This window comes from Phodopus roborovskii, unplaced genomic scaffold (genome assembly GCF_943737965.1).
Source record: "Phodopus roborovskii unplaced genomic scaffold, PHOROB, whole genome shotgun sequence".
Classification (NCBI taxonomy): domain Eukaryota; kingdom Metazoa; phylum Chordata; class Mammalia; order Rodentia; family Cricetidae; genus Phodopus; species Phodopus roborovskii.
In genome coordinates this window covers 50872371-50898081 of record NW_026126517.1, presented here as the reverse complement: position 1 = coordinate 50898081, position 25711 = coordinate 50872371, and the positions used below count along the sequence as shown (strand labels likewise).

The 25711-nt window shown below is 48.7% G+C and overlaps 1 protein-coding gene across 1 annotated transcript in view; it reads right to left on the bottom strand.

Annotated features, from left to right (window-relative positions):
• Gnb5 (G protein subunit beta 5) overlaps nt 1–25270 on the bottom strand; it is a 30585-nt gene extending 5315 nt beyond the window's left edge. Inside the window, exons 1-8 of the mRNA XM_051197957.1 lie at nt 25008–25270; nt 11990–12126; nt 7885–7926; nt 6954–7030; nt 5233–5365; nt 3973–4116; nt 1916–2007; nt 322–370 (exon numbers count right to left, since the gene is read on the bottom strand). Of these exons, the coding sequence (XP_051053914.1) occupies nt 322–370; nt 1916–2007; nt 3973–4116; nt 5233–5365; nt 6954–7030; nt 7885–7926; nt 11990–12126; nt 25008–25119 (786 nt within the window). The 5' untranslated portion in view covers nt 25120–25270. The remainder of the gene's footprint in view (nt 1–321; nt 371–1915; nt 2008–3972; nt 4117–5232; nt 5366–6953; nt 7031–7884; nt 7927–11989; nt 12127–25007) is intronic.
• Between the last annotated feature and the right edge of the window lie 441 nt (nt 25271–25711).

The following is a 25711-nucleotide window of genomic DNA, read 5'->3' as shown; positions in this document are numbered from 1 at the left end:
GGTCATCCCAGCGCCCTCTTCTGGCCTCCGAGGGCACCAAGCATGCATGTGGTGTGTAGACAAACATAAAGTCAAAACATAAAAATACATAAATAAAAGTCTGTGGTGTTTTTCTGGTTCCTTCTGTTGCTTTACTTCAAATAAAAACTCCTTGCTATTTTTGCAAATAAGAAAGAAAGAGAGAGAGAGAAAGAAAGAAAGAAAGAAAAAAAGAAAGAAAGAAAGAAGAGAAGAGAAGAGAAGAGAAGAAAGAAAGGAAGGGAAACAAGCTATTATCTCTCCCGTCTGCCTCGAAGGGCTCTCAATAACTGAGAAACATACCGTTGCATCATCTGACCCGGAAGCAAAGGCATCTCCACTGGGGTAGTATCTGCAGAGAGAGTTGGTAAAAAGCGTGTTAGGGAGCAGCCATCCCCAGCCTCAGAACCCCTGGGAAGGCATCCTGGCTCAGGGTCTCAGACCCACAAGCTCCACTTCCAGGACACAGTAGGGCTCTTGCAAAGGCGTGAGGCCAGCCTCATGTTCCTCCCATAAACCCAGGACAGCTGTGCTACCTTGCAGAGAGGTGGAGAGGTGTGCGTGCGTAAAGCCAAAAGTCTTAACCTACACTCACCCTAGGCACTGAACAAAGCAGGATCCCTGCAATGCACCTAATCCCCCAAGTGTGGCTCAGGGACAACAGAGTCAGATGGGCAGAGCCATACCAGCTGTTGGCATGCAGTCCTTTGGGCAGTGACATCAACTTTCCCAGCCAGGTTTCCTCATCTGACAATGAGGGTAATGAAGCCTGTCTTCCTGGTGAAGATCTAAAAGGGCAGTGAGTCCCAAGAGCCGGCATGTGGCCAAATGAAAAGCAATCAATGAACCGGTGGCTATTCCCACTGTCAGCTTCACTGCTCAGTAGGAAGTATGGATGCTAGACTATAAACCAGGAGCAGGAGCGAGCCAGGGTATGGGGTCTCACGTAGCCCAGGCTGGTCTTGAACTCTCTATGTGAATGACCTTGAAATCCCTATGTGAATGACCTTGAACTTCTGATCATCCTGCCTTTACCTCCTTTGTTCTGAGTGCAGGACTGAGCCACTACACCCGGTTTTATGCCGTGCTAGGGAGAGAACTCTGGGTTTGGTTACAGTAGTTAATCACTCTGCCAGCTGAGCTACATCCCCTGAATAAGTGTCCTTAATCACTTCATTTTGCCCATGCTCAGATGCAGCCCATCTTCTTTCTGGTTACAAATGGACTCTACCTTACAGTTTATCCCGGGGAGATGATAGTAAAAAAATTGCTAATGAATAGGAAAGTTTTTTTTTTTTTTTTTAACGCATGCATTTGTGTAGGTGTGTGTGTGTGGTGTGTGTGTGTGTGTGGTGTGTGTATGTGTGTGTGTCTGTGTGTGCGTGCCATGTAGAAGGTAGAGGACAGCTTTGGGTGTAAATTTCAGGAAAATGTCCACCTCCTTTAAGTTGGGATCTCTCATTGACCTGGAGTTCACTGTTCAGGCTGGGTTGGCTGGCCACTCAATCCCAGGAATTCTCCTACACCTGCCTCCTCAGGGCTACTATACATTTTAATGTGGATGATAAAGATTTAAGTTGGATCCTCAAATGGTTTATCAAATGAGCCTTACTCTGGCCTTAGCAAGCTTGATTTGTGTGACCACCTTACAAAGTTCTGACTGAAGGGGATGAGAACAGAAAGGTTGGGAGAAAAATGCCCAGTGTTTAGCTCTGTCTGCCCCACACCATAGTATGAAAATATTATGTGGTTTTTTTTAACTGTGTGTGCGCGAATGCATACCTGTGTGTGTGTGCATATGTATATGCATGCATGTACGAGTGCGTGGATGTGTGCATGTGACCTAGACCCCAGTAAAGTCCCTCGACAGAGGATCTCAAGCATTTTATTCACTAACCGGACACTATTGACATCGGATTCATGAGTTTCAAAGGCTTGCACGCACTGGCCCGAACGCATGTCCCACACCATAGCCTTCTTGTCACAACCCTACAAACAGAAAAATCACCCAATTAATTATACACTGCAAGTACTATGTAGACACAGGGGTGAACCTTAACAGCTACCTTCCTCCACACATTAAGTCTGCAGAGACAGAACCCATTGGCCTCAGGCTAGAAGAGCAGGCAGGTGTCCTTAGTTCCCTATCGTGTGTTTCCTTCTTTTGTACATCTGAGTTGGAGGTAAGACCTCGTATTTCCCCTTCCTTCCTTCTGGACATTTCACTTTCCTTCACGTGGTCCCAGGGTTTGCCATTTCGTATGCTTGCCATTGCCTCCACCCTGAAAAGTGCATGCTCTCTCTGAGTCATCACAAGTCAGAGAACTGTAAACGCAGGATTTTCCATATTATGCTATGAAGATTTTGGGAGCTTTTTGGTCACAGAGCCGGAATAGTAAAAGGAAGTCTCTCAACAGTTAGATGAATTGATGGTTTAAAGCATCCAAGTTAGTTGGCTTCAAAGGTATGAAGAGGTACAGAGACATCTTAGGAGCAGCTGTCATGGGGTACAGCACCCCGAGAAATTCACTGAGGACAGAGACAATAAAACCCAAGGATCTCCAACTCCTGGTGGATGCTAAAGCGAGTGGAGCTCCTGTGTGCTAAGAGATAATACAGTCTCCAGAGATAATAGTCACTTAAGACAGCAGTGTGGTTGAGCCTGAAGGATGCAGTTATACGAACGCACAGAGAGAAGACATACATGGATGGTCAAAATGAGAAGGGAATCAGGGTCTCTCCCAGTGAGCAATGGGAGCCTTCCAGTGGCTTGACTCCCAGGGCTGAGGCCTCAGCAGCTTGCTGTAGAGAGCCTTTTGTTGTTCAGCTACAGAAATCACCACCATCTCCTGGGCCAGTCTAGTTCTGTGTTATCTCAAATCTGCACAGAAACACCCCTCCCAACTACACAACTCACACTGCAGACTCTTTCATCTAGTGCGGGTATTCTCTTGAGGGAAGAGGCAGCTGTGAGGGAAAATTAATAACTAAAAGATTTGGGACTCATGGCAAGAAGGGAAAACCAGAAAGAACAAATGCTTCTGCCAATAGATATAGACAACTCCCTGACTGGAGAGTACTTTCTCCCTGCCCCCCCCCCATTATCTTAAGGACAAGGCCACTGAGCCTGCAAGTCCTAGAGAAAGAAAACCCCCTAACCTTGCAGGTGTGCTAAACAATCCCGCCTTGTATAAACTTTGTACTCTATGCAATCTCTGTAACCTTGGAAACCTTCTGGGCTGAGACTAGCAGTCTCAAACCTCCCTTTCCCTTTAAAAACACTTTGCAATTGTAAGCGGGCACCTTACTCTTCTGATAGAGTGAGGTCCCAGCTGGTTCGGTTCTTAGCAATAAAAACCTTTTGCTTTTGCCGTCGGGAGTCACTTCCTTGGAGGTTGAGGAAACCGGGCAGAGCACAACAGCAGGGAGTGCTGTTGTGAATTATGCTGAGCTTCTAGATGAAATCAACTAAGGTTCATGTTTGCTGACTCCTATAGTTCCTCCTCTGAGTCCTGCACGCAAGGGTGAGAGGTGGATGGTGGCCAAGAGATGTGGAATGGGAGTGCCCCGCCCCACCCCCAGCCCTGTGATATCCCAGCACTGGCTCATCTTAGCACGCATTGCACTTGCCCAGAAGCCTCTGATTGAGCTAAGATCTCAGACACACTGTGACAGGCACACACCCCAGGCTGCAGCACTCAAAAGAACATTCCAGGTCTCTATAGAGACTTCTGAGTGTCAGTGACAGAAGGAAGCCTGGAGACAGCGGACACTGCTGCAGGAACTGTGGTTTCCAGCCGCAGGGAGTTGAAGACACTTCTGGGAAAGAGACAGGACCAGACCCGAGGACACACACACACACATACACACACACACACACACACACACACACACACACACACACACACACAGAGTTGCCAGCGTTACCTCCCTAGAGATGTTCCTTGTCCTTACCCCAGACACGAAGGTGTTTCCAGTTTCTGAGGGGGCCAGGTCCAAGCAGAGGACGTCAGCCCCATGCCCATGGAAGCTCTGTAGTAGCTGCCCACTCTCTACATCCCACAGGGCACATGTTCCATCACCGCTGGCTGTCAGGATCTATGTGAAGACAGACAGTATCGGGGAAGGTTAGCGAAAGGTTTAACCTTCGATCGAGTACACCCACCCATACACCCTCCATATTCACACCCCCGCCCACACACACACACACACACACACACACACACACACTAGCTGCTTGCCCCCGGAAACACTGTTCCTGGAAGAAGAGACTGGGCCAGCCATACAATGTATTTACCAAGGTTAACAGCCTCTTCACTAAGCCTCACTTGCAGACCCTCATCTGGGCTTCCAGTCCAGCACCATCAGGTCCTAAACCAGGTTTCTACCTGCCTCGCAGGTCTGTATGACTGAATTAACTACGGGAGCGCTAAAGAAATGAGCGTAAGGGCTGCACTGCCCTTGCTGTGGTTTAAGTGAAGCAGGGCACAGACTTAATGCCCATAACATTTTGTCCTTTTTATTATTATTAAAAGAATTTTTATTTGTGTGTGTGTGTGTGTGTGTGTGTGTGTGTGTGTGTGTGTGTGTTTGAGTGCTGAAGTCACAATAAGTCAGATTTCTTACAGCTGGAGTTATAGGCACCCTTTGGGATGCCTAGCTTGTTACGAGTCATCTCTCCAGCCCCAATTTTTATTTTTAAGATTAGAATATAAGGGATGAGAGATGGCTCAGAGATTAAGAGCATTGGCTGCTCTTGCAGAGATCCAGGATTTGGTTTCCTGCACCCACATGGCTTAGAACCATCTACAATTTCAGGGAATCTGATGCCCTCTTCTGGCCTCTGTGGGAATTGCATGTATGCATGTGCTGGCAAGCACTTAATACCATAAAATTAATAAACCTAAAGAGAAATTTAAAAATTAAAGGGTATAAAACATAGACAGAGAGATGCAAGCAGTTCACAGCCATGACACTCTCTAGCTGTGAAGTGTTATGTCACCTGCTTTAGAGGCTGCCCTCTGCCCTCCACCCAACCAAACACCCAGAGTTTAACTCTACCTCAGTACTCCTGGTTCTCCTTTCTGACTTCATTAGGTACAATGACCAAGGAGAAACGACCTCTGGAGCCTGCACCACACAGGGCATGCCTTACCCTGCAGTTCCCGGATGTGCTCTGCAAGGGACATGCCCCAGGGCCATGTGAGCACTTACCTGCATGTCCGAGTTGGTGAAGCTGCAGGCTGACAGGTAGTTGGTGTGCATGGCCACAGACTTCTTCTTAGCAGCCATGTTCTCATTTTTGTCAAACGTCAGTGGATACACGGAACACTTATTATCCAGACCCCTAGCCCAGAAGACAGAGGAGCCAAAGGTTGACATGGAAGAATGAAAGGCATCATTTATACTGACTTTGCAAATGCTTTTCATCAGCAGGGTCTTACATCAAAACCTCTCCCTTTTGACTATGAAGACCTTTGTGTTTGTTTTGCAAGACAGGGTTTCACTGTTTAGCTCTGGTGGTCCTGGAACTCACTTTGTAGACCAGGTCAGCTTTGAACTCACAGAGATCCACTTGCCTCTGCCTCCTGAGTGCTGGGATTAAAGGCATGTGCCACCACCACCCAGCAAGACCTTCTAATCTACAGTCAAAACTGAAAAAAAAAACAAACCCCACAAATATGAAACTGGATATTCCTTCCCTTGGATTCACACACAAGTGTGTGGGAGCAAATGCAGAACCATCTAATGCAAACATGGTATTTCACTTCTTCATAGATGAAGGTGCATATTTATACCTCCCCCAAATGAGGTCATTCTTTATGTACCTGCTGCATGTTTACCACAGCTGAGAGATTAGCAAGGGTTCCCTATCAGCTCATAAGGAGCAAAGGAGCTAAGGACCTAATGGTTGGAGAGATGGCTCAGTGGTTAAGAGCTTGGCTGATCTTACAGAGGAGCTGGGTTCAATCCCAGCACCCACGTGACAGCTCATAACCATCTGTAACCCTAGTTGTTGGCTCTCTTCTGGCCTCTGAGGGCACCAGGTATGCATGTGATACATAAACTGTACAAATACTTAAAATTAAACAAACAAAAAGTAGCAAATGCAAAATATCAACAAAACTGTTAGAAAAATGATTTTTTTGTTTTGTTTTAAAGAAGCACTTGTTGCTTTTGCAGAGGACCTGGGTTTATTTCTCAGCACCTACACATTGGCTCACAATCACCTGAAACTTCAGACCCAGAGCATCTTCTGATCTGTGTGGACACTGAGCATGCACATGGTGCACACACATACATGCAGGCAAACACCATACGCACAAAATAATAAGTAAATTTAAAGGTTTTAATTGAAAAAGTGTTATTTGTGTGTGTGTGTGTGTGTGTGTGTGTGTGTGTGTGTGTGTCTGTGATGCACCACAGAACACATGTGGAATCAGATGTCAACTTTCAAGAGTTAACTCTCTCCTTGCACAGGGGATCACGGGGTTGGACTCAGGTCATCAGCTTGCATGGCAAGCACATTCATGTACTCCTGGAGCCATATTGTGGGCCTCTCTCCAGCTTTTCATGTGGGTGATGGGGTCTGAACTCAGGTCCTCACATCCATTTACCCACTGAACTATCTCCCTGGACCTCTGACTGTTCTTCAGTGTTCAGGACAGCTCTCAGCCAGCTGTTTCTAAGGGCCACTTAATTGTTTTTCATGGTTAGAAAGTACAGGGATCTCTGAGTTCAAGGTCAGCTTGCTCTACAGAGTGAGTTCCAGGACAGCCAGGGCTACAGAGAGAAACCCTGTCTCAAAAGCAAAAAAACACAAAAATAAGTACAGGCCTGTATCAGAACTGTTTCGGGCTGCTTAGATTTTGTAATATTTGCCTATACAAAACAAAACAGTATTTTGTGGCTAATGGGACATTTGGAAAACTTACCCACAAGCGATGGCGCATCCCGATGGAGCATAAGCGCATGCCATCACCCACGTGCAGGGCATGGTGACAGCGTGCTCCTGAAATATTAGCACCAATCAGGAGTGAATGACGTGCACTTCCACACAGGTCTCAACATCTGAGCTTTTACAAAACACAAACACCGGGGTCCCCACTGGTCTGTCACCATTTACTTGGCAGTGACAAGGGATGAAAGTGGGCTTCACACTGACGAGGGGGCTCAGCCTTCCAGTACAAACCAAATCTCAGCTAGTAAGAAACAGCAACAGTTTGCTTCCTTATTGTTTTAACCATTTGCCGGGGCCTGACCATTAGTGATTCTGCCCTGGAAAATGGCCCTCATTTAATAAAGTAGACCGTGCACTGGGGTTCCCTTTCCACAGTGAGAAACAAGCCTTTCCTCCCAGACAGATGCTGACACTCACACTTAGCATACGGCTCTGTCCTGTATGGATGCTGGTGGGCCCTGCTACACCTGTACCTGCATTTAATTTTGGTCTTTATCTTATGGAAACAGTCTAACCTTAGGTCTAACTGAGGTGTGCGTGCCAAGAACACTTCCACCTTGGACTCAGACTGCCTGCCCCACATCACAGTGTGTCTGTCTGATCCCGCTGCAGTCTCCTTCCTCGACGTCATGTGCTCAATTCTACAGTGCTATGGGCCAGAGGTAGAGAGGGGAAAGACACAGGATTTTGATTCTTTTCATGATCACTCAGAAGAAAATTACAAAACACGACTGAGTGTGGCAGTTTAACAAGGTGTCTCTCCCTGTACCCTATCTGGTCTGGGGTCGTGGCCCTCTAGGGGGTGTGTGTGGGTGCTGGCAGAGTTGTTGTATCCATGGCAACAGGGGTCCTAGAGGGCAGCCTGGGAACCTGAGGCTCACGATGTGGTGGGAGGGACACCTCACCTTGTTAGTCGTGAAGGAATCCCACACAATCACCTTCCCATCCTGGAGAGAGAAGAGACAACAGTTCAGGAGTGGGCAACTGCCAATATGTTCTTACCTGTAATGGCCCAGAAGTCCTCAGGGCACTGTGTCCTGATGGAATTCAGGATGATCAAAGACCCTCCCACTTCCATGTGAATAAGGGGGGTTTCCCAGCTTAGTTCTCCACTTGACACTTTTTTTTTTTTTCCCTGTTGGACAGGGTCTCACCTGGCCTGGGTTGCTTAGACCTTGACCTGTAGCTGGGGATGACTTTGAACTTCGGATCTGCTGGCTTTCTGAGTGCTGGGCTTAAACACATGCATCCCCTGGTTCTAACCTTTAACCCCTCAAGCCATTTGGAAGTAAAGGTGGTAGAGGAGGCTGGGGGATGGACTGGGAAACAACCTTAGGGCAGAAGCAAGGTCTGATGGTAAAGTGACAGTGCCTTTCTCTTCCACACCTGGTGGGCAAAGTCAGGGTAATGGTAAGAGTGGCTGAGGTCAAAGTGCATAGATTGAGACCTTTAAGATCCCTGGGCTCTAACTTCTGCCTAAATGGACAAACAGAATGCACAGGATGGTTTAGGAAAGCCAGCCATTTATAATACATCAGACACTCTGAGTCTGCACACTCGGGTCCTCTGCACCCAGAGCCCACACTGTAGACAGGGACACTGACTCAATTCAGTGGCTTCCTCTGCCTCGCTGCCTGCCATTTCCTACGGCTTCTCCACTGTGCAATCTGAAGTGTCTCCCACAAGCTGATGTACTTGCCAGGCACCCACATACCTGTGAAGAATTTACCTCCACCCCCAAACCCTATCCCCACGCATCAGGGTGATGAATCCCCTTTGTTAATGGGAGAAGGTTACTGGTAACCCATAGATTGTCCCAGAATCTTGAGTGTTTCCAGCCTCCATGCAACATGCCACACTGCCCCTACCTCTCATGAGCAGAGGGGGCTGCTGGAGTATACTCAGAAGTGACCATGTGGCCTTGCCTCCCTTTCCTTCTCCAGTATGAGTGGCACACAAGGGGCCGGGGGTGTAGCTGAGTCACTAGAGTTCTTGCCTGGTGTGCAGGAAACCCCAGGTTCAATTCTCAGCACTTCACAGCCTGGGTGTGGGGTGCACACCTGTAATTCTAGCATTTGGGGGGTGGAGGCAGGAGGGTTCAAGGTTATCCAAGGTAACACAGTGATTTTGAGGCCAGCCTGGGAAGCAGGAGACTCTGAAAAGGAGGTATGTGAGTGACAGGAAATCCCCCACACTTGGTATGCTTGCAAAGATTTAAAAATCAAATAACTAAGCAGCAACCACTTTATGTCAGTAAAGACTAGACAGAAACACAGGGAAATGGTAAGTTGGGCAACATGTAGCTGCAATCTCAGCACTTGAGAGGCTGAGGCAGGGGGATGGCACATATGAGGGCAGTTTAGCCTACAAAGCAAGACCTTGCCTATGAAAAAAAAAAACTAAACAATAAATAAAATTTAATTATGATAATGGTTGAAACAGGGATGTCAAAACTCAGCTCTTCTCTCTGGTGTTTTTAATATGCATGGGTGATAAATTTATTATGGATATAAAATAAAAAGCAAGTACAATGTATTCTGCTAGATCTACAGGTTACAGAGCAAATGAATAATACTTGTCCAATCCAGAGACCCTACAGCAGGCAGGTTATCAGAGCATATACATTTTCTTTTCAAAGATTCTTTTTATTTTTTACGTGTGTGTGTGTGTGTGTGTGTGTGTGTGTGTGTGTGTATGCATGTGAGCGTAGTGAGCCTCCATAGAGGCTGAAGTAGGTCACTACATCCCCTGGAGCTGGTTTTATAGAGCTACCTGAAGTGGATGATGGGAACTGAACCCGGGTCCTCTGCAAAAGCAATAGAAATCGCTCCACCCCAGAACACGGACAGTTTCATACTTATAAAGGTTACTAAGAAAAGACGGACCCTTGTTTGAAAGAGATGAACCAGAGACAGATGTGTGGGAAAACCCTTATTGATCCTGAGTCTGATGTACAGAATATATCAGTTCATAGGTTTCTGTTTGTTTGAGACAAGTTCATAGGTAACCAAGAATAACCTTGAACTCCTGATCCTCCTGCCTCTACCTCTCAACTATTGGTATCGCAGGAACATGCTACCATGCCTGGTGGCCATTAATAAGAGACATTCCCCGAAGCATTTCCTCAGGGTCAGCACGTGGAGGCTGTGGTCCTGAGGCAGCAAAGGTTGTACCTCATGCTGGCAGCTGAACTCAGTCATGGGTAAGAGTCACTCAGGCAGCACTGGTTCTGAAGGCATGAAGGGGTCATGGAGAACAGCTGAGGCCTGGCACTATGTGGCAAGGCTGGGATCCCTGAAGGAGAGGCCGCTGGAAGAGTCCAGCCTTGGTTGCAATGGAAGGCCCAGGACTGAAGAGTCAAAAAGAGAAGTTAAGGCATGCCACCATGTGGCCGTATTATTTTATAGGCCCCGAAGAGGGCCCAGAAGAGGCCACTAGTGAAGGTGCAGCCTAGTTGTAATGGAAAAAAAAAAATCAATGTTTTGGAGATGCCAGAACCATGAGACAACCACCAAGGACAACAGCTCTGATGTGGAGCCGGCCTGGGTCTAGGAGCAAGCCAGTAAACAGTGATCCTTCATGGCCTGCCTCAGTTCCTGCCTCCAGGTTTGAGTCCTGAGCTCCTGCCTTGCATTTCCTTCATGGTAGGCAGTGATGGGAACACATAAGCTGAAATACCCTTTCCTCCCCAAGTTGCTTCTGGTCCTGGGATTTTATCACAGCAATAGAAACCTAACTAAGACAATATCTAACCTAGAAATAGCCATAAAATTATTAAACAAAGAGAGTTAGTTTCCCTCCTTATTTAATCAGGGACGGTCTAGTGCTCAACACAATGTAACAGATAAACAGAATGCTGGTTCCAAGGCTAGGTCACAGAAGAATTCTGCTCTGCTGCTCTTCCTGTCTCTTGGGAAACCTGCTATAAGGGAGGTCAGCTACCAAGCTGTGAGCAGAAACTACGGAAAGGTTCACATGACAAGAAACAAAGACACCCAGGAGTAGTATGAGCAAGGCATCCTGAGAGATGTCACACAGTCAGCCAACTGTAGCCACGCCTATGTCTTCAGCAACCTCATAATGGAGTAAGAATCTCCATTATGTCCTCACGCTAGGCTGCTTCATTTGGGAGTAATTTACTTCAGTGCTAGGGATGGAACCCGGGGCTTTTTGCTTGTCGGGCAAGTGCTGGACCTCAGAGCTAGATCTTCTACCTCAGTTTGGGGTGATGTGTTATGTAACAGGGAACACTTAAGATATAGAAGTAAACTGCATAAACGCTACAAAGAAGTATAGATTCCAAATAGTTATGTTAAATTTCTTCTTATTAACACAATAAGAATTAATAAACTACTGGCTGTGGTGGCGCACACCTCTAATCCCAGTACTCAGGAGGCAGAGGCAGAGGCAGAGGCAGGTGGATCTGAGTTCAAGACAAGCCTGGTCTATATAGCAACTTCCAGGCCAGCCAGAACTACACAGTGACAGCCTGAAAAAAAAAAAAAAAAAAAACCTAAACCATAAACAACACACTTATATTAAAAAAAAAAAAAAAAGCCATTAGTAGGATCTCAGTCATTTATGGCCCCCTTGAAGTGGGGAAAGACTTTTAAAAAACGGCTTCACCCACAAATGAGACCTTGCGATATGCTTAGGGAGAAACAATCTTGAATGCTTCATCAAAGGGGTCAGGTACAGTCTAGAGTGTTTCTTCCATCACTAATTCAAGTCCGTGACATTCTCCAGAGTGCCAGAGCATCTGCTGACCAACCCCAAGGCACAGTGAATGCCAGACGAGGGCTCTAACCCTGACAGACAACTTCAGCGCTGCGGGCGGATTAACTCACAGCCCAGAGAGTAAGCAAAGTCATAAAGAGGAGAAGCCCTGAGAGTAAGCAAAGTCATAAAGAGATGGGCGGGGCCGCGGACAGGAAGGCTCCTTCTCTCTGAGCCGCGTGGATGGAATACTCAGCCTCACACCAAGTGCGATGCACTAGCCTCAGGCAGTACCTGTGAGGAGCTCACGATCCTCCGCTTGTCTTTGCACCAGTCCATGCACAGGACTTTGTTTCCGTGGCCTTTGAGGGTCCTCCTGGTCTTCATGACAAACTGGCCCAGGGCTTCCACCCGCTCAGCCACCTGGTGCACTGCAAGGACAAAGCGCCACAATCAGTTCCGTTTGTTCCCCGGGGCCTGGCTGTGAGCCCCAGCTGTTCCAGGACGCCTTTGGCTCCCTGGAGTCCTCTTTTTAGTTGCAAAGCTTTCTTCTAAGGCTAGAGGGTAGAGGCAGCACGGGACTCTCTTTTGTGATTATGTCTCAGGGTGTTTCTTTGGCAAGGCTAACAAGGCTACTTCATATTTCTAGAGCACCATGTAGCCTTTTCTCTTGACCCCAAGAGATGGACAGAGCTGACAGCAGAGAGAGGCTCCTGTCTCTGTGTCACAGGTGCACATCAAGGCTCACACAGATTCTTTGGATAATACAAGCCCAAATAACTTGCTGGGAGCCAGGCTGGAACTTGAGGATTTTACCTTTCAGTCAGTCAGTCAGTGTGTGTGTGTGTGTGTGTGTGTGTGTTCCAGAAGACAACTCAGGTGTCATCCTCAGGAATAATACCCACTTCTTTGAAACAGGGTCATCACTTGGCCTGGAAGTCACCAATTAGGCTAGGTGGGCTGGCCTCTGCCTCCCTAGCACTGGAGTTACAAATGCTGCCCTACACCGAACCTCTTAGAAGAGAAAATGTGAGGGACCCTTGAACAAATTGGTACAGGAGACTGCTTCCTGAACATAACACCAGTAGCACAGACACTGAGATCGACAACTAATGAATGGGACCTCTTGAAGATGAGAAGCTTTTGTAAGGCAAACGACTCAGTCAACAAGACAAAACAGCAGCCCACAGAATGGGAAAAGATATGCACCAACCCCACATCTGACAGAGAGCTGATCTCCAAAATATACAAAGAACTCAAGAAGTCAGTCATCAAAACATCAACTAATCCAATTAAAAAGTGGGGTACAGAACTAAATAGAGAAGTCTCAATGGAGGAATCTAAAATGGCTGAAAGACACTTAAGAAAGTGCTCAACATCCTTAGCCATCAGGGAAATGCAAATCAAAACAACTCTGAGATACCATCTTATTCCTGTCAGAATGGCTAAAATCAAAAACACCAAAGACTGTTTATGCTGGAGAGGATGTGGAGAAAGGGGAACACTCCTCCACTGCTGGTGGGAGTGCAAACTTTTACAGCCATTTTGGCGGTTCCTCAGGAAAATGGGAATTAGTCTACCTCAAAATCCAGCAATTTCACTCTTAGGTATATACCCAAAAGATGCACATTCATACAACACATTCATTCAACTATGTTCATAGCAGCATTATTTGTAATAGCCAGAACCTGGAAGCAAGCTAGATGCCCTTCAACTGAAGAATGGATGGAGTAAATGTGTTACATTTACACAACTGAGTACTATTCAGTGGAAAAATGCAATGGAATCCTGAAATTCGCAGGGTGGAACTAGAAGAAACCATCCTGAGTGAGGTAACCCATTCACAAAAAGACACTCAGATAGGATTTTAGACATAGAGCAAAGGATCACCAACCTAAAATTCATACAGCTAGAGAAGCTAGGAAACAAGGAGGACCCTATGAGAGACATACATGGTCCCCTGGAGAAGGGGAAAGGGACAAGATCTCCTGTGCAAATTGGGAGCACGGAAGGAGGGGAGAGAGAGTTAGGAGAAAGAGAAGGGGAGAAGAGGAGGGGAGAGGAAGACACGAGGAAGCAGGAAGATTGAATAAAGGGAATAGAGGAGAGCAAGAAAAGAGATACCATAATAGAAGGAGCCATTATAGGTTTAAAGAGAAATCTGGATCTAGGGAAATGTCTAGAGTTCTACAAGGATGAACCCAACTAACAATCTCAGCAATAGTGAGAGGCTACCTTTAATGCCCTTCCACAATAATGAGATTGATTACTACCTTATATGCCATCCTAGGGCCTTTATCCAGTAGTTGATGGAAGCAGAAGCAGACACCCAGAGCTAAACACTGAGCAGAACTCCTGGAATCCAGTCACAGAGAGGGAGGAGTGATGAGCAAAGGGGCCAAGACCAGGCTAGAGAAACCCACAGAATCAGCTGACCTGAACAAGGGGGAGCTCATGGACTCCGGTCTGATAGCTGGGAAACCAGCATAGGACCGACCCAGACCCCCTGAACGTGGGTGTCAGGAGGACTGGGCATTCTATTGGGCCTCTGGTAGTGGATCAGTATTTATCTCTAGTACAGGAATGGACTTTGGGAGCCCATTCCACATAGAGGGATATACTCCCTCAGCCTAGACACATGGGGAAAGGCCTTGGCCCTGCCCCAAATGATATGACAGACTTTGAAGACTCCCCATGGAAGGCATGGGGAAGGGGATGCACTGGGGTTTGGTGGGGGTGATAGGGGAGGATGGGAGGGCGAGGGAACTGGGATTGCCATGTAAAACAACCTTGTTTCAAATATAAATAAAAAAGGAAAACAAAACAAAACAAATACATGCTGCCTCACCAGGCAGCTTTATGGGAGGGCTGGGAACTGAACTCAGATCTTAGTGCTTCCATGGCAAATGCTTTACCAAAGGAACCATCCATTCCCAGACTCTACCCCTTTCTACTCACAAGGGGAGCTGACTTTATAAAAACCACCTACACTGTGTGCCTTGCTGCCTGGCAGTAAGCTGCATCTAACTGTCCCTGTGCCTGGCTGGGCATGGTGGGCTGCCCCTGTGCCTAGCAAGGCCCTGGGCATGGTGGGCTGTCCCTGTGCCTAGCAAAGCCCCGGGCATGGTGGGAGCTGCAGAAATCACTGAACAAACACTGAACAAATAATGCACAGGTGAGGTTGCTGAAGAACCTTGTTCACAGAAATCAACACTGTCCTGAAAGTCTGGAAGGAATCTACTCATGACATCACTATACCGGGACAGTGCTCCATACAGCAGTCTCTCGGGGTCCAGGACCTGTGTCCTTTTCCCGAGACCAAGAAATAGTTCATGGGCTTAGAGAGGTGTGGTGGATGCTAGTCAAGTCACGGCGAGGAAATGAAGAAGCTGATGGGAGATGGAGGTCTGCAGGGTTCAGGGACTCCCCTTCACGGCAGGCAGGTGAGGGTACCACTCTCGTTGGTGAGGGTTGGGCCAGGATAGCCCTGGACTCCTGAGCCTTTCTGCAAGCAGGGAGAAGAGGGGATAGCTCAAGGAAGGCCTGGTTCCCACAGTCAGGGCAGTGGGGTGTTGAGCTGCTTCTCCATGGAAAGAAGCAGGTGTGGGCTGATGGGGCAGCCATCTTCCTATAACTGGAAGACAGGGCTATGAGAACTGAGCCCTTCATGGACATCTTCCCTGCCTCCTTTCTTGTGTTCGCACCTCCCCTCAGTCCAAAGAGCTACCTTATAGAACTATTACATATACTACATATAATATTTAGTATACATGATTAGGAATGAACGCCAGCTAATCCATAAGCCTTGCTGTGCTGTGCTACCCCAGCAACACCCTTTACAGTGAAGATGAGCTTTAGGTCACTCCCAGCATCCTTCAGGGCCCTTCAGTCCCTGCCTGGGGATCACTCGTGGTGAGTTTCTGCCCAGGGACTCTTGTCAGGAGCCCCAGAGGGTGAGAGCTGACTTCCTAGAGGCACATGCTATCATCTGTCCCTCTGCTGTCGATGGTGACTTTGGCCACTTGGCGAAGGTGGCCCACCAGTTAGAATTCCATCTTCTATCATGAAAAAGTGCCATGTGGGGATGGGTTCTGAGGCTACATAAATATGGTGCTTCTCATCCAACTTTTGGGGAGTGCTTCTTGAGAGTTCCACTTAACTCAGACTGGACTCAAACTAGCTATGTGGCCGAGGGTGACCTTGAATTTCTGACGTTCCCGCCTCCACTTCCCCAGTGCTGGGGTGGCAGACATGTGCCCCCATGCCTGGAAGCTAGCACAGTGCCACCTGAGCTTTAACTCCAGACCTCTGCTTCTCCAACTCCAACACCCTCAAGGTACCACTCACTAATGGCTGTTACCGCATCGCTGGCTGACAACTGGTGATTTTCCCAAGCCTATCATTCCTTCCCACACCCATTGGCTGGTTCTCCAGCATGGTCTAATGATTCATTATTGACATCAGTGTGGTCTCTGTGGATTCCACTGTATTCATCAGGTCACAATCAGTTTCTATTACTTCTTTTCCCCCATGCTGGGAATGAGCCTAAGACCTGGCCTGTATCAGGCAAGCACTCTATTCCTGAGCCACATACTCAACCTTGGGTGTGCCAGGAAAATTGTCTACTACTGAGTGACAGTCTTGCCTTTTCTGTGCTGTACTCCAATGTCCAAATTGTCCTCGTGGTCCAGGAGAAGCCCCATCACGCAGGTTCTATGACTTCCTGCCACAATTCATTATCTTTGGGAGCTCCTGACTCAGGGTTCTTGTACTATGCCAACCATGAAATCAGTCATTTCTCCAAGAAAGCCCGATCCCTGTTAGCACCTCTTGGGAGAGAGAGCAAAGGTGTGCAAAGAAGTCCCTATGACAACCCCAACTGTTTCAGCATGGTGGTGCATGTCTGTAATCCCAGCAACCCTGAGGCCCAGGCCGGTGGATTTTTGTGAGTTTGAAGCCAGCCAGCATTATAGTGAGAACCTGGCACCCAAACTGAGGGGATATGTTATTCTGTATATATGTTTCTCTTACTGGTTAATGAATAAAGCCTATGGCTTTTTATCTAATACTTCATCTCTGTGTGTTACTTGGGGCTGATGCGGCTGTGGGACCAGGGTGGAGGGAAAACTGCCCATAACACCAAAGAAAACAAACAAAAGATACTGAAATAAAAGAAAACCTCAATGGTAAAAGCTCCTGTGCATTGTAAAACACTGTGTCAGTGCTCCTCAGTGCTCTGGCTGAAGCACCAACTGAAATGCTGAGGGATTACTCCACAACAGCACACCACCAGCCTCCTGCTGACACAGTCCTCACAAGACATACTGAAAAAGTTAAAAAACAGACTGTTTTCTGAATTCTTACAGGCCTTTGACACAAGCCTCCACCAACAGGGAGCATGTCCTATTTAAGAGATTTATTTAGTTTTATATGTATGTGTGTCAGCTTACATCTATGTATGTGCACCAAGTGTATGCAATGCCTGCAGAGGCCAGAAGAGGGCGTCAGATCCCAAGGAGTTGGAGTTACAGATGGTGCTGAGCTGCTATGAGAGTGCTGAGAACTGATCTGTGCTCCTAACCCCTGAGCATCTCTGTAGTTTTGTTTAATATTTGATATTGAAACCTCATACCCATACTATTGCAGCTCCCCTTGCCTCAGCATTAGAGGAAGCCTAGCTTTTCAACATCCCTCTGAAAAAACAAGATGCCTCACCAACCAAAGGCCTCGTTATATAACTCCAATTTTAACACATCCCAACTATCAATTATCCTTTCTCTTCACGTCTTCCCTTCCCACACAGATTCACTCCCAGCCCACTCCATCCTGCTTCTATCTGCCAAATCTTGCAAGCATTGAATTAAAGAATTACAAAAAAATTAAATACCAGGAAATAAAAGAAAATTTGGAAATGAGCTAAATATGTATTTGTGGGGCAGGGCTGGGGAGGAATAATTTCTCCTTTGCCTTCTGACAGACTGTTCCTCTAGGATCACACACACACACACACACACACACACACACACACACATTTTTTAATTTTAAGTGATGAACATACTGATTTCTAAATCAGTATGGAATGCTAACTGGTTAGGAAATTCGGCTGACAGATAAGCTTCAGGAAGACAGCGGTGTACTCTGCTTGAGCCACCTGTGGGCACTAAGAGCCCTGTCTTGGTCACACACAGCCATCTCTCCTCTTGAAGGCTTTGTCCCTTATCAGTCCCTCTTGAGAGCTACGCACGCCTGGCACAGAGGGGACACTTGCCAAACCACAAACGAGGGCACAGGGACAACAGGAGGCTGCACTGGGCTTTAGGGTGAGGTCTGCTTTCAGAGAATGAGACCATCCATGTAAGAGGCTCTCAGCGGGCATTCTCAGCTACAGAAATCAAAAACAAAACCCCAAAATGTGACGGAATCAGGGACAGCAAAGGACTCATCACGGAGAGCGGAGTGCTGTAATGTCTGTACCTCCATAACAGCTGTTGTCCACTGACAGTGGCCTGTTGGCTCACCGTCTTCACAGTGACACAGATCTATCTTGTTGTGCCTGTCCCTGGCTGCAGTGTGGCGCAGTGACGGCACTGGCGAGGGGACTCCTCTCTCTGGCAGAGCCCTCTGCAGAGACCACAGCACCTGCTGTGCCACACTCCTGTGGTTCCTCTAAGATGTGCCTGCTCCAGCCTAGAAGCTGGCCTAAAGGACCCTGTTCCTGACCCGTGCCTGGAGTGTTCTCCACCGTCTCCAGCTGGAGCCCATGCAGCTTAAAATACACAAGTATAGTCAGAACCAGAAGCTTCTCAGAGGCCCTGAAAGAGGGAGATGGAAGTGCTCAACTAGGTGTTAAATACCATACCCAATACCTCGGCACAAGAATAAGGCTGTCCCTGATCTTAGTGGGCTCACAGCCTGGAACTAACAGACAGGGCAACACCCAGGCACCAGGCACTCCATAGTGTGACAGTGACTAACAGGTTGTCATATGAGGTCAGAGGACCACAGGGTGGTGTAGCTGGCAGGCTGTCAAAGGTAATGCATGCCATTAGGGACTGAATTTAAAGGGGGCATAAGAATTGGGGTAAGGAAAAGACAGGTAGGAGCCTCCCTCCCTCCCTCCCTCCTCCCTGCTTCTCTCCCTTACTCAGACATGTGCCACCACACCAAGACTTTTGGTGTATTTGGACAAAAGCCCCCATTTATTGCATTGGGTTTGGGCAGAGGGCTTATACAACAGCTTGAGAAGACAGCTTTAAAGTTCTGTTTCTAAAGGCAAGGAAGCCAACACTCAGAATTGCTGAGGACTTTCTGTACACATACTACGGCCCTTGAGAACAGGTATGCACCTTCTACAGTGGGATCAACTTTATGTAAGGTGGCTGTGAATCTTTGGAAAGTCAAGGACAATGACACTGAGGCATGGGAGACAACCTAACCATGGATTCCCATATGGGAGTCAGATCAGTAGGTCATGGGGTTAGTCAAGAGACTGCTTGGTCTTAGCTTGACCTCTGTCTGGTTATGAGAAGTTAGATCAGAATGCCACACTATGCTCATATGCAGCTCCTTCAGTAAGCGGGCCCTGTGCTGAGCTCCAGGTGGGTGGGGCTGCACCGGAAGGTGAGTCCCAGCTGCATGGCACTTGAGATCTGGTGAATACGAGGGTCCATTTCAGCTACAGAAGTCTCCCTCCACTTTTTCTTAGATGCACAACCTTCCTAGATACTAACACAGACAACACAGAAGTGAAAATGGGCTGTGAAATCTCAAAGGAGGGTTGTTGGGATCCAAGGCTGGCCACACCAGCAAGGGGGGCAGCCACCGAGCCACACTGACTCTCTTACTTCTCAGAGGAGGACAAGGATAATGGAGGGACACCATTTTCAATCCCACGGAAGCAGCAGATTGCCATGAGCCTCTGCTGCCCACCCTGACATGCAAGTATCAGGGTTGCCTAGCTGGGACTTTGGGGATAATCTCTCACTCTGGGAGACTACCCTTCCATCAGGACAGAGCGGCCTCTCAGCGGTCAGGCAACACTGAATAACTGGCCACGGGGGGCGCACACCTGCAATCCTGGCATTTGGGAGGTGGAGGCAACAGGATCACAAGTTCAAGGTCACCCTCAGCTACCTGGCATAGTTAGCGACCACAACGGGACACATGAGATCCTGTCTCTCAGCTTTCTCCCCAAAATAGTTTCTGGTACATGTAACGGGAGGAACTACTGGGAAAAATGTAAAATGCGCCTCAGATACATTTAATACGATCTCAAGAGTGCTTACACAATTATAAACATAAAAGCAAGCCACGAGGCATATGAAGGCAAGAAAAGCCGTGTCTGTAGCTGGGGGCCGCAGGCTCGCTTTCTCTAACTGTCCCCACAGTCAGTGCTGATTCTGGGAGGATCGTCAGAAGCACTTCCCCCATGAGCTCGCTTGGCGCTATGACTGCACAGCAGAGGGAAGAGGACAGGAAATGAAAGGCAAACTGGCTTTCTGCTCTCTCTCCAGGCGTCAGAGGGCAGAGCAGTAGACATGGACTCTCTCTCAGCCTGAGTACTGGGACTGTATTTCCTCAGAACATGGAAAAGCTATTGCCGCACTTGGCTCGGATCTCCCCCTAATCCATGCCATCAGATTAGTACAGGGCTCCAACTACATCGTGAGACTAAGACCATTTACAAAAAGCACATTTACAACAGATAGAAAAGTCAATGGCCCTGAATGGTAAATCCTGTCATTAACCCAAATGGAGTCTGGATTTGTACACTAAAGAATTACATAAATTTGCCTTTGCAGTTTTGTTCTTTAACAAAATTAGTAGCTGCCTCGGTGGAGCTGGGATTCTGGATAAAGCTTCCACAGCCCAGGATGCTGTAAACCTGTGAGCACTTGAGGATGTCAGCCTGCCTTCCAGAACATTCCTCACTCTAACTCTGAGCTGTGTCTTCCTTCCTCCCATTGTCTTGACACCATCCTTCCAGAAGCACGTAAGAGATGGGTCTTAAATCGAAGCATCTCCACATATCAGAGCCCTCCTGCATTCTGCACTGACTAGACCGCTGTGGACATACTGTCCAGTACTTGGTCTTTACTCATTTTGGTACTGTAACAAAAAACATCTCTGCTCTCTAAAACACAGAAACCTGCACCAGAAACCTCCCTGGCTCTCCTCCAGCTGCTCTGGCAATGCCAGCCTGCGTGTTACCCCTCTGCCCCCTGGGACTTGGATGCATTCTCAACTAGAATGGGGGTAGAAGAATGCTCTTTGTACCTGGGCCTGAGGCTGGAGAAGGTGACCCATGGCTCCTGATGAGGTTCACAGCCTCAGAAACCGAGGATGTCGCCTTATGAAGCAAAGGGGCATTTGCAGATTCGAGGATAGTAACATTTTTGAGATGTGAGCGTGATCTGGGTGGATCTTCTCATATGAGACAGCGGAGTGAGTCAGAGAGGGTGATGTCTGAAGCAGTGGTCAGAACAGTGTGGCCTGTGAGCCTCTAGATACCGAGGGGAGAAACTGTAGGCAGAGACCATGATGTCCTCAGGCTGTGGATGGAGGGAATGGCTCTCCTCAGAGCCTCTTGAACCACTGACCCATTTAGACTTCTGACTGCCTGAGTTAGCAGCTATCAGAGTGGAAGTCTGTGCACGGTGGTGTAAATAGGAAACCAGCCGTAGCTGCATGATTGTAAAAAACAAAGCAAGGGTGCCCTCATTATCAGCAGAGAGGAGCGAGGTGTGGTGTGGGGCTCTAGGAAGAAGAACTCTGCAGGAGGCTAGGGTGGCAGAAGCTCCTGGCCGTACAACTGAAGCAGACTTCTCCCTGTTGCACAAGCCATGTGAGCTACTTCAGGCACATCATGCAGGTCAAGGATCTGGCGGGGGATGGTGCCTAATAGAGAGCGTTACAAGTTATGGGACTGAGGACAGTTTCATTCAGGAACTGCTCATTCCTCTCCCATGTCTCATCTCAATCTGTTACACTGACTTTAAAATATTTATTTATATATCTGTTTGCTTTTGAACAGGGTCTCATGTAGCCCAGGCTGGCCCCAAATTCACTATTTAGCTGAGGGTAAACCTGACCTGATCTTTTTGCCTCCGCCTCTCAAGAGCTCAGATTACAGGCCTGCATTGCCTGGGGTGCAGAGAATGGAACCCAGGGCCTTGTGCATTCTAGGCAAGCCCTCCACCAACTCAGCTATATCTCCAGATTGATTTTTCACTCATCGTTTAATTTCTTCTAAAATTACATTCATTTGTTTACTTATTTTATGTGTGTGTGTGTGTGTGTGTGTGTGTGTGTGTGTGTCACATGTGGACCTCAGAGGATAACTCACTGGAGTCGGTCTCTCCTTCGATCATACGGGTCCTAGGGATATAATTAGGGTCCTCAGACTTGGTCCAAACCTGTTGGGCCATCTCACTGGCCCCATTGGAGGATTTTAAAAATAAATTTGACTTAACCAGGCCCACTCAGCCTTCTGTGTTTTGTGGGAGTGTACACACACAAATAAAATTTGAAAAGCCACTTTAAAAGCTAAAAACCACACATGCCAGTGGTTCAGTTTACTCAGGCTTTTAAAAAGCCCAAGTGCTAGGTCTGGGTGATGGCATACACATCAGGACCCGAGTGTAAATACAGCTGGCACAGCGGCTCCTGTTTGTAATGCTAACGCTGGGGAGACAGACAAGGGAGGACCTCTGGAAGTCACCTCTGGAAGTCACCTCTGGAAGTCACCGGGCAGCCTGGACTACTTGGCAAGCTCCAGGTGAAAGTGAGAGACTGTTTGAAAAGCAAGGTGGACAGCATTCCTGAACAAGGAAACCTGAGGCTGACCCCAGGCCTCTATGCACACACGCATACTCACATGCATACACACACCTCTCTGCGTCTACCTCACCACTGGAACCCCACTTCCTACCCTGTCTCTTGTATGCCTCTCCAAAGGGCCCTGGCTTCCCTCTGGCACAGCAAACACACTGCCCTACTTCAGCTTGGACCAACTACACCAAACGCCCCCCCCCCCAAACCGCCACAGCTTTGTTTTCAAACTCCCTTCCCCGTGACGGTCTATCCTTTACACAAGTAAGGAATCTACATTCAAAGGAACCACCCTGGGTCACAGTCTCTGTGAGATTTCTGAGCTCCTCCATAGCTCATTTCCCTCTTTCTTACCCCTCCCGTCTATCCAGAGTACATATCTAGTGTAGCACTTATTTTACCTATTGGATGCCTGACTCCCAGCTTTGGATCAAAGCCCTCTGAGGGAACATTTTTTGATGTTTACTGTGGGGGGGGGGCGGTGGGGGGAAGGGGGTGTTGCTGCCAGAGCCTGACGTACCAGGGGCTGGAAAACTGTGAATGAAAGAGGTGTGTGTGTGTGTGTGTGTGTGTGTGTGTGTGTGTGTGTAGGAAAAACTAAAGATGAGGTGTGTGTGTGGGGGGGTTCCTAAGACTAGGGATGGGAAGAGGCTGACCCTAGACAGGATGGATCAGGTGTGCAAGGGGGGTTGGATCTATACACTCAGGGGCCAGCTTTCTACCTTCCATTTTCTGTGGGGGGAGGAAGTAAGAGGGACAGAATGTCACAGAATGGTAAGTGAATGGCAATTGCTAGGGCAGAGAGCTGTCTGAAGACACTGCAGGGTGACTTAGGCACTAGCCACAGAGGCGTCCTGGTGCCTCCTCCTCAGCAGCCTCAGGAGCTCAGCAGCAGGAGAAAGGGGTGCTGTTTGGCCATTCAGGGCTGAGGAGGAGGCAGGAGGACCGGACAGAGTCATGGCCCCTTGCCAAGACTTTTGGAAGTTGATCAAAGTATCTGTGCTGATGCCAGGGAAGGGATGGAAGACAGGACAGGGCTGAGGGGTCCAGGGGGAGCCAGGGCTCCTATGGATGCAGGAGACACTATGGTCAGAGTGGGACTCTAAGAAACAAGGATGGGAGGCAAGATTCCCCCCTGGGCAGGGGACGGGGCTGTGCTAGAGTGAGGGGCTCATGTCACGAGGGCCACCTGTGTGGGACTTCAAAATGAACGCACAAGTTACAGGGCTAAGAAATGTCTCCATCTGTCAAATGGAGAAGTCGAGGCAGTAAAAAGCTTGAGGCAACATCACCATCTGCAGCCTACAAGGTTCTGAAAAGGGAAGGGACAGACCCCATGTCATGCCCCTGACACCTACTCCCCACTTCTCCTCAACTTTGGGGTGGCAATGTGCTTAGCCTGGGTCCCCTTTATCCAGACTCCCTGGCAGGGGCCACATGGCCTAATGCTGGCCAATGAAGTACAAATAGAAATCTTGGGAAGAGAGGGATTCTGGGAGAAATTTTGCTTTCTCCCTAAGAAGGAAAAGAGCCCAGGGCTCACATTCTGCCTTCTTCCCGCTTTGGATACAGAGGCAAAGTTTGGAGCAATGGCAGTCATTTTGGAGTCACTGGGTAAATGCCAATGGTTGAAGGTGTGGAAAGGCCTGGGTCCCTCAAAGCACCAAGCAGTTGCAGCACACCTGATCTTGTTACCAGAAAAACAACTCAAAATTTAACTAATTACACCTGGACACATTTCAAAATCTCCCAAGAGCACGCTGCCCTTCAAACAAGAGAAGGCCGCTGGCAAGGCCACAAGCAGGGTTATGTACTTCCAGCAAGATTCAAGGAAAATGAATTTTAAAGGCCCCACACTGAACCCCAGTTCCCTTCTCCAAAGGCTGTGATCAAATTGGGAAGGCGGGGACAACGCACATAAGTGTGTACGGGTTGTGTGTGTTTGTGTGTGTGTGTGTGTGGGTGCTGGCTGACAAGTCTTGCTCAGCAATTGAGGGTGGGCAGGTGCCCAAGCCTGGTCCCCTCTCTGAGTTCTGCAGACGACCACCCCTCTCTGCTCTGAGAGGCCCTGCTCTGAACCGGGATGAGGGCATGCTGGTACATTTATTTACACCGCGCTGGCCCTTTTATGTCAAACGCGGCATCCACCAAAGGCTTTTTAAAGAGCCTGCCGCAAGCTGAATGCTGGATGAGAAGGCGTCTCCGCTTCCCTCCGCCATCAGGCTCCCTGCCCCCCACGGTCAGTGGAGACTCGGGGAAGAGAGCCTCATATCCGCGCGGAGAGAGGACCCAACGGGGGGCAGAGTCCCAAGGAGCGGTCCCGCCCCAGCACACCTGCTGGCTGCGCCTTTCCACCCGCCCCCTGGGAGGGGCTCAGCATCCTCCCACCCCGGGCGGTGGAACAGGTCCCACGCGGGTCCTCCAGCCCCTCTGAAGGTCGGGCCCACGAGAGCTCCCCATCCACCCTCCAGCTCGCACTCACGCTCCACGTCATGCAGCTTTGCCCGCTCCTCCTCCAGTTTGCCCTTGAGGCTCTCGGCCTCGCTCTTCAGCGACGCCAGCGTCTCGTTCTCATGCAGCCCATCGGTTGCCATCTTCGTCGGGATGCAGCCGGGAGAGAAACGCAAAGCGGGAGACTGAGAGCCGATGCCGGGGCTGGCCGAGAGGGCCGGCTCAGCAGCAGCCTCCGTGACCCCGAAAGCCTTCCCGGGTCCGCCCCCTCGGCGGTGACGCGACCGCTGCGGTGACAGACTTCCCTGGCTCCGCCCTCCGCGCCCTCCCGGAGAACCAGGCGGGGCTATGGGGTATGGATGGAGGCTTGGGGGGTACTGAGGCTCAGTGATCCCAACTACGCTTTCCTCGCTCCAGGACGAGCCCAGTGAAGTCGAAGCGATACAGCCTAGCACTCTGCATCCCCAAACATTGGGGCAGGATGCGTCAGAAACCTGTCCCACAATTCACCTGTCAGAAACATTCTTTTTAAAAATGAGTTCTGGTTGCCGGTTTCCTGGGATGGGGCAGCAAAAGCAGGGGTGGGTGGCACACCCTGATGGGATCAAAGGCATCCTTTCTTTTGGAATGAAGCCTTGCTTATTGTGACAGAGTACAGACTACAGTGACCCCTCTCCACCTACATACACTTCCCTGGGCTTAGGTACCCTGGTGACTCTTTTGATGCCCACTGGA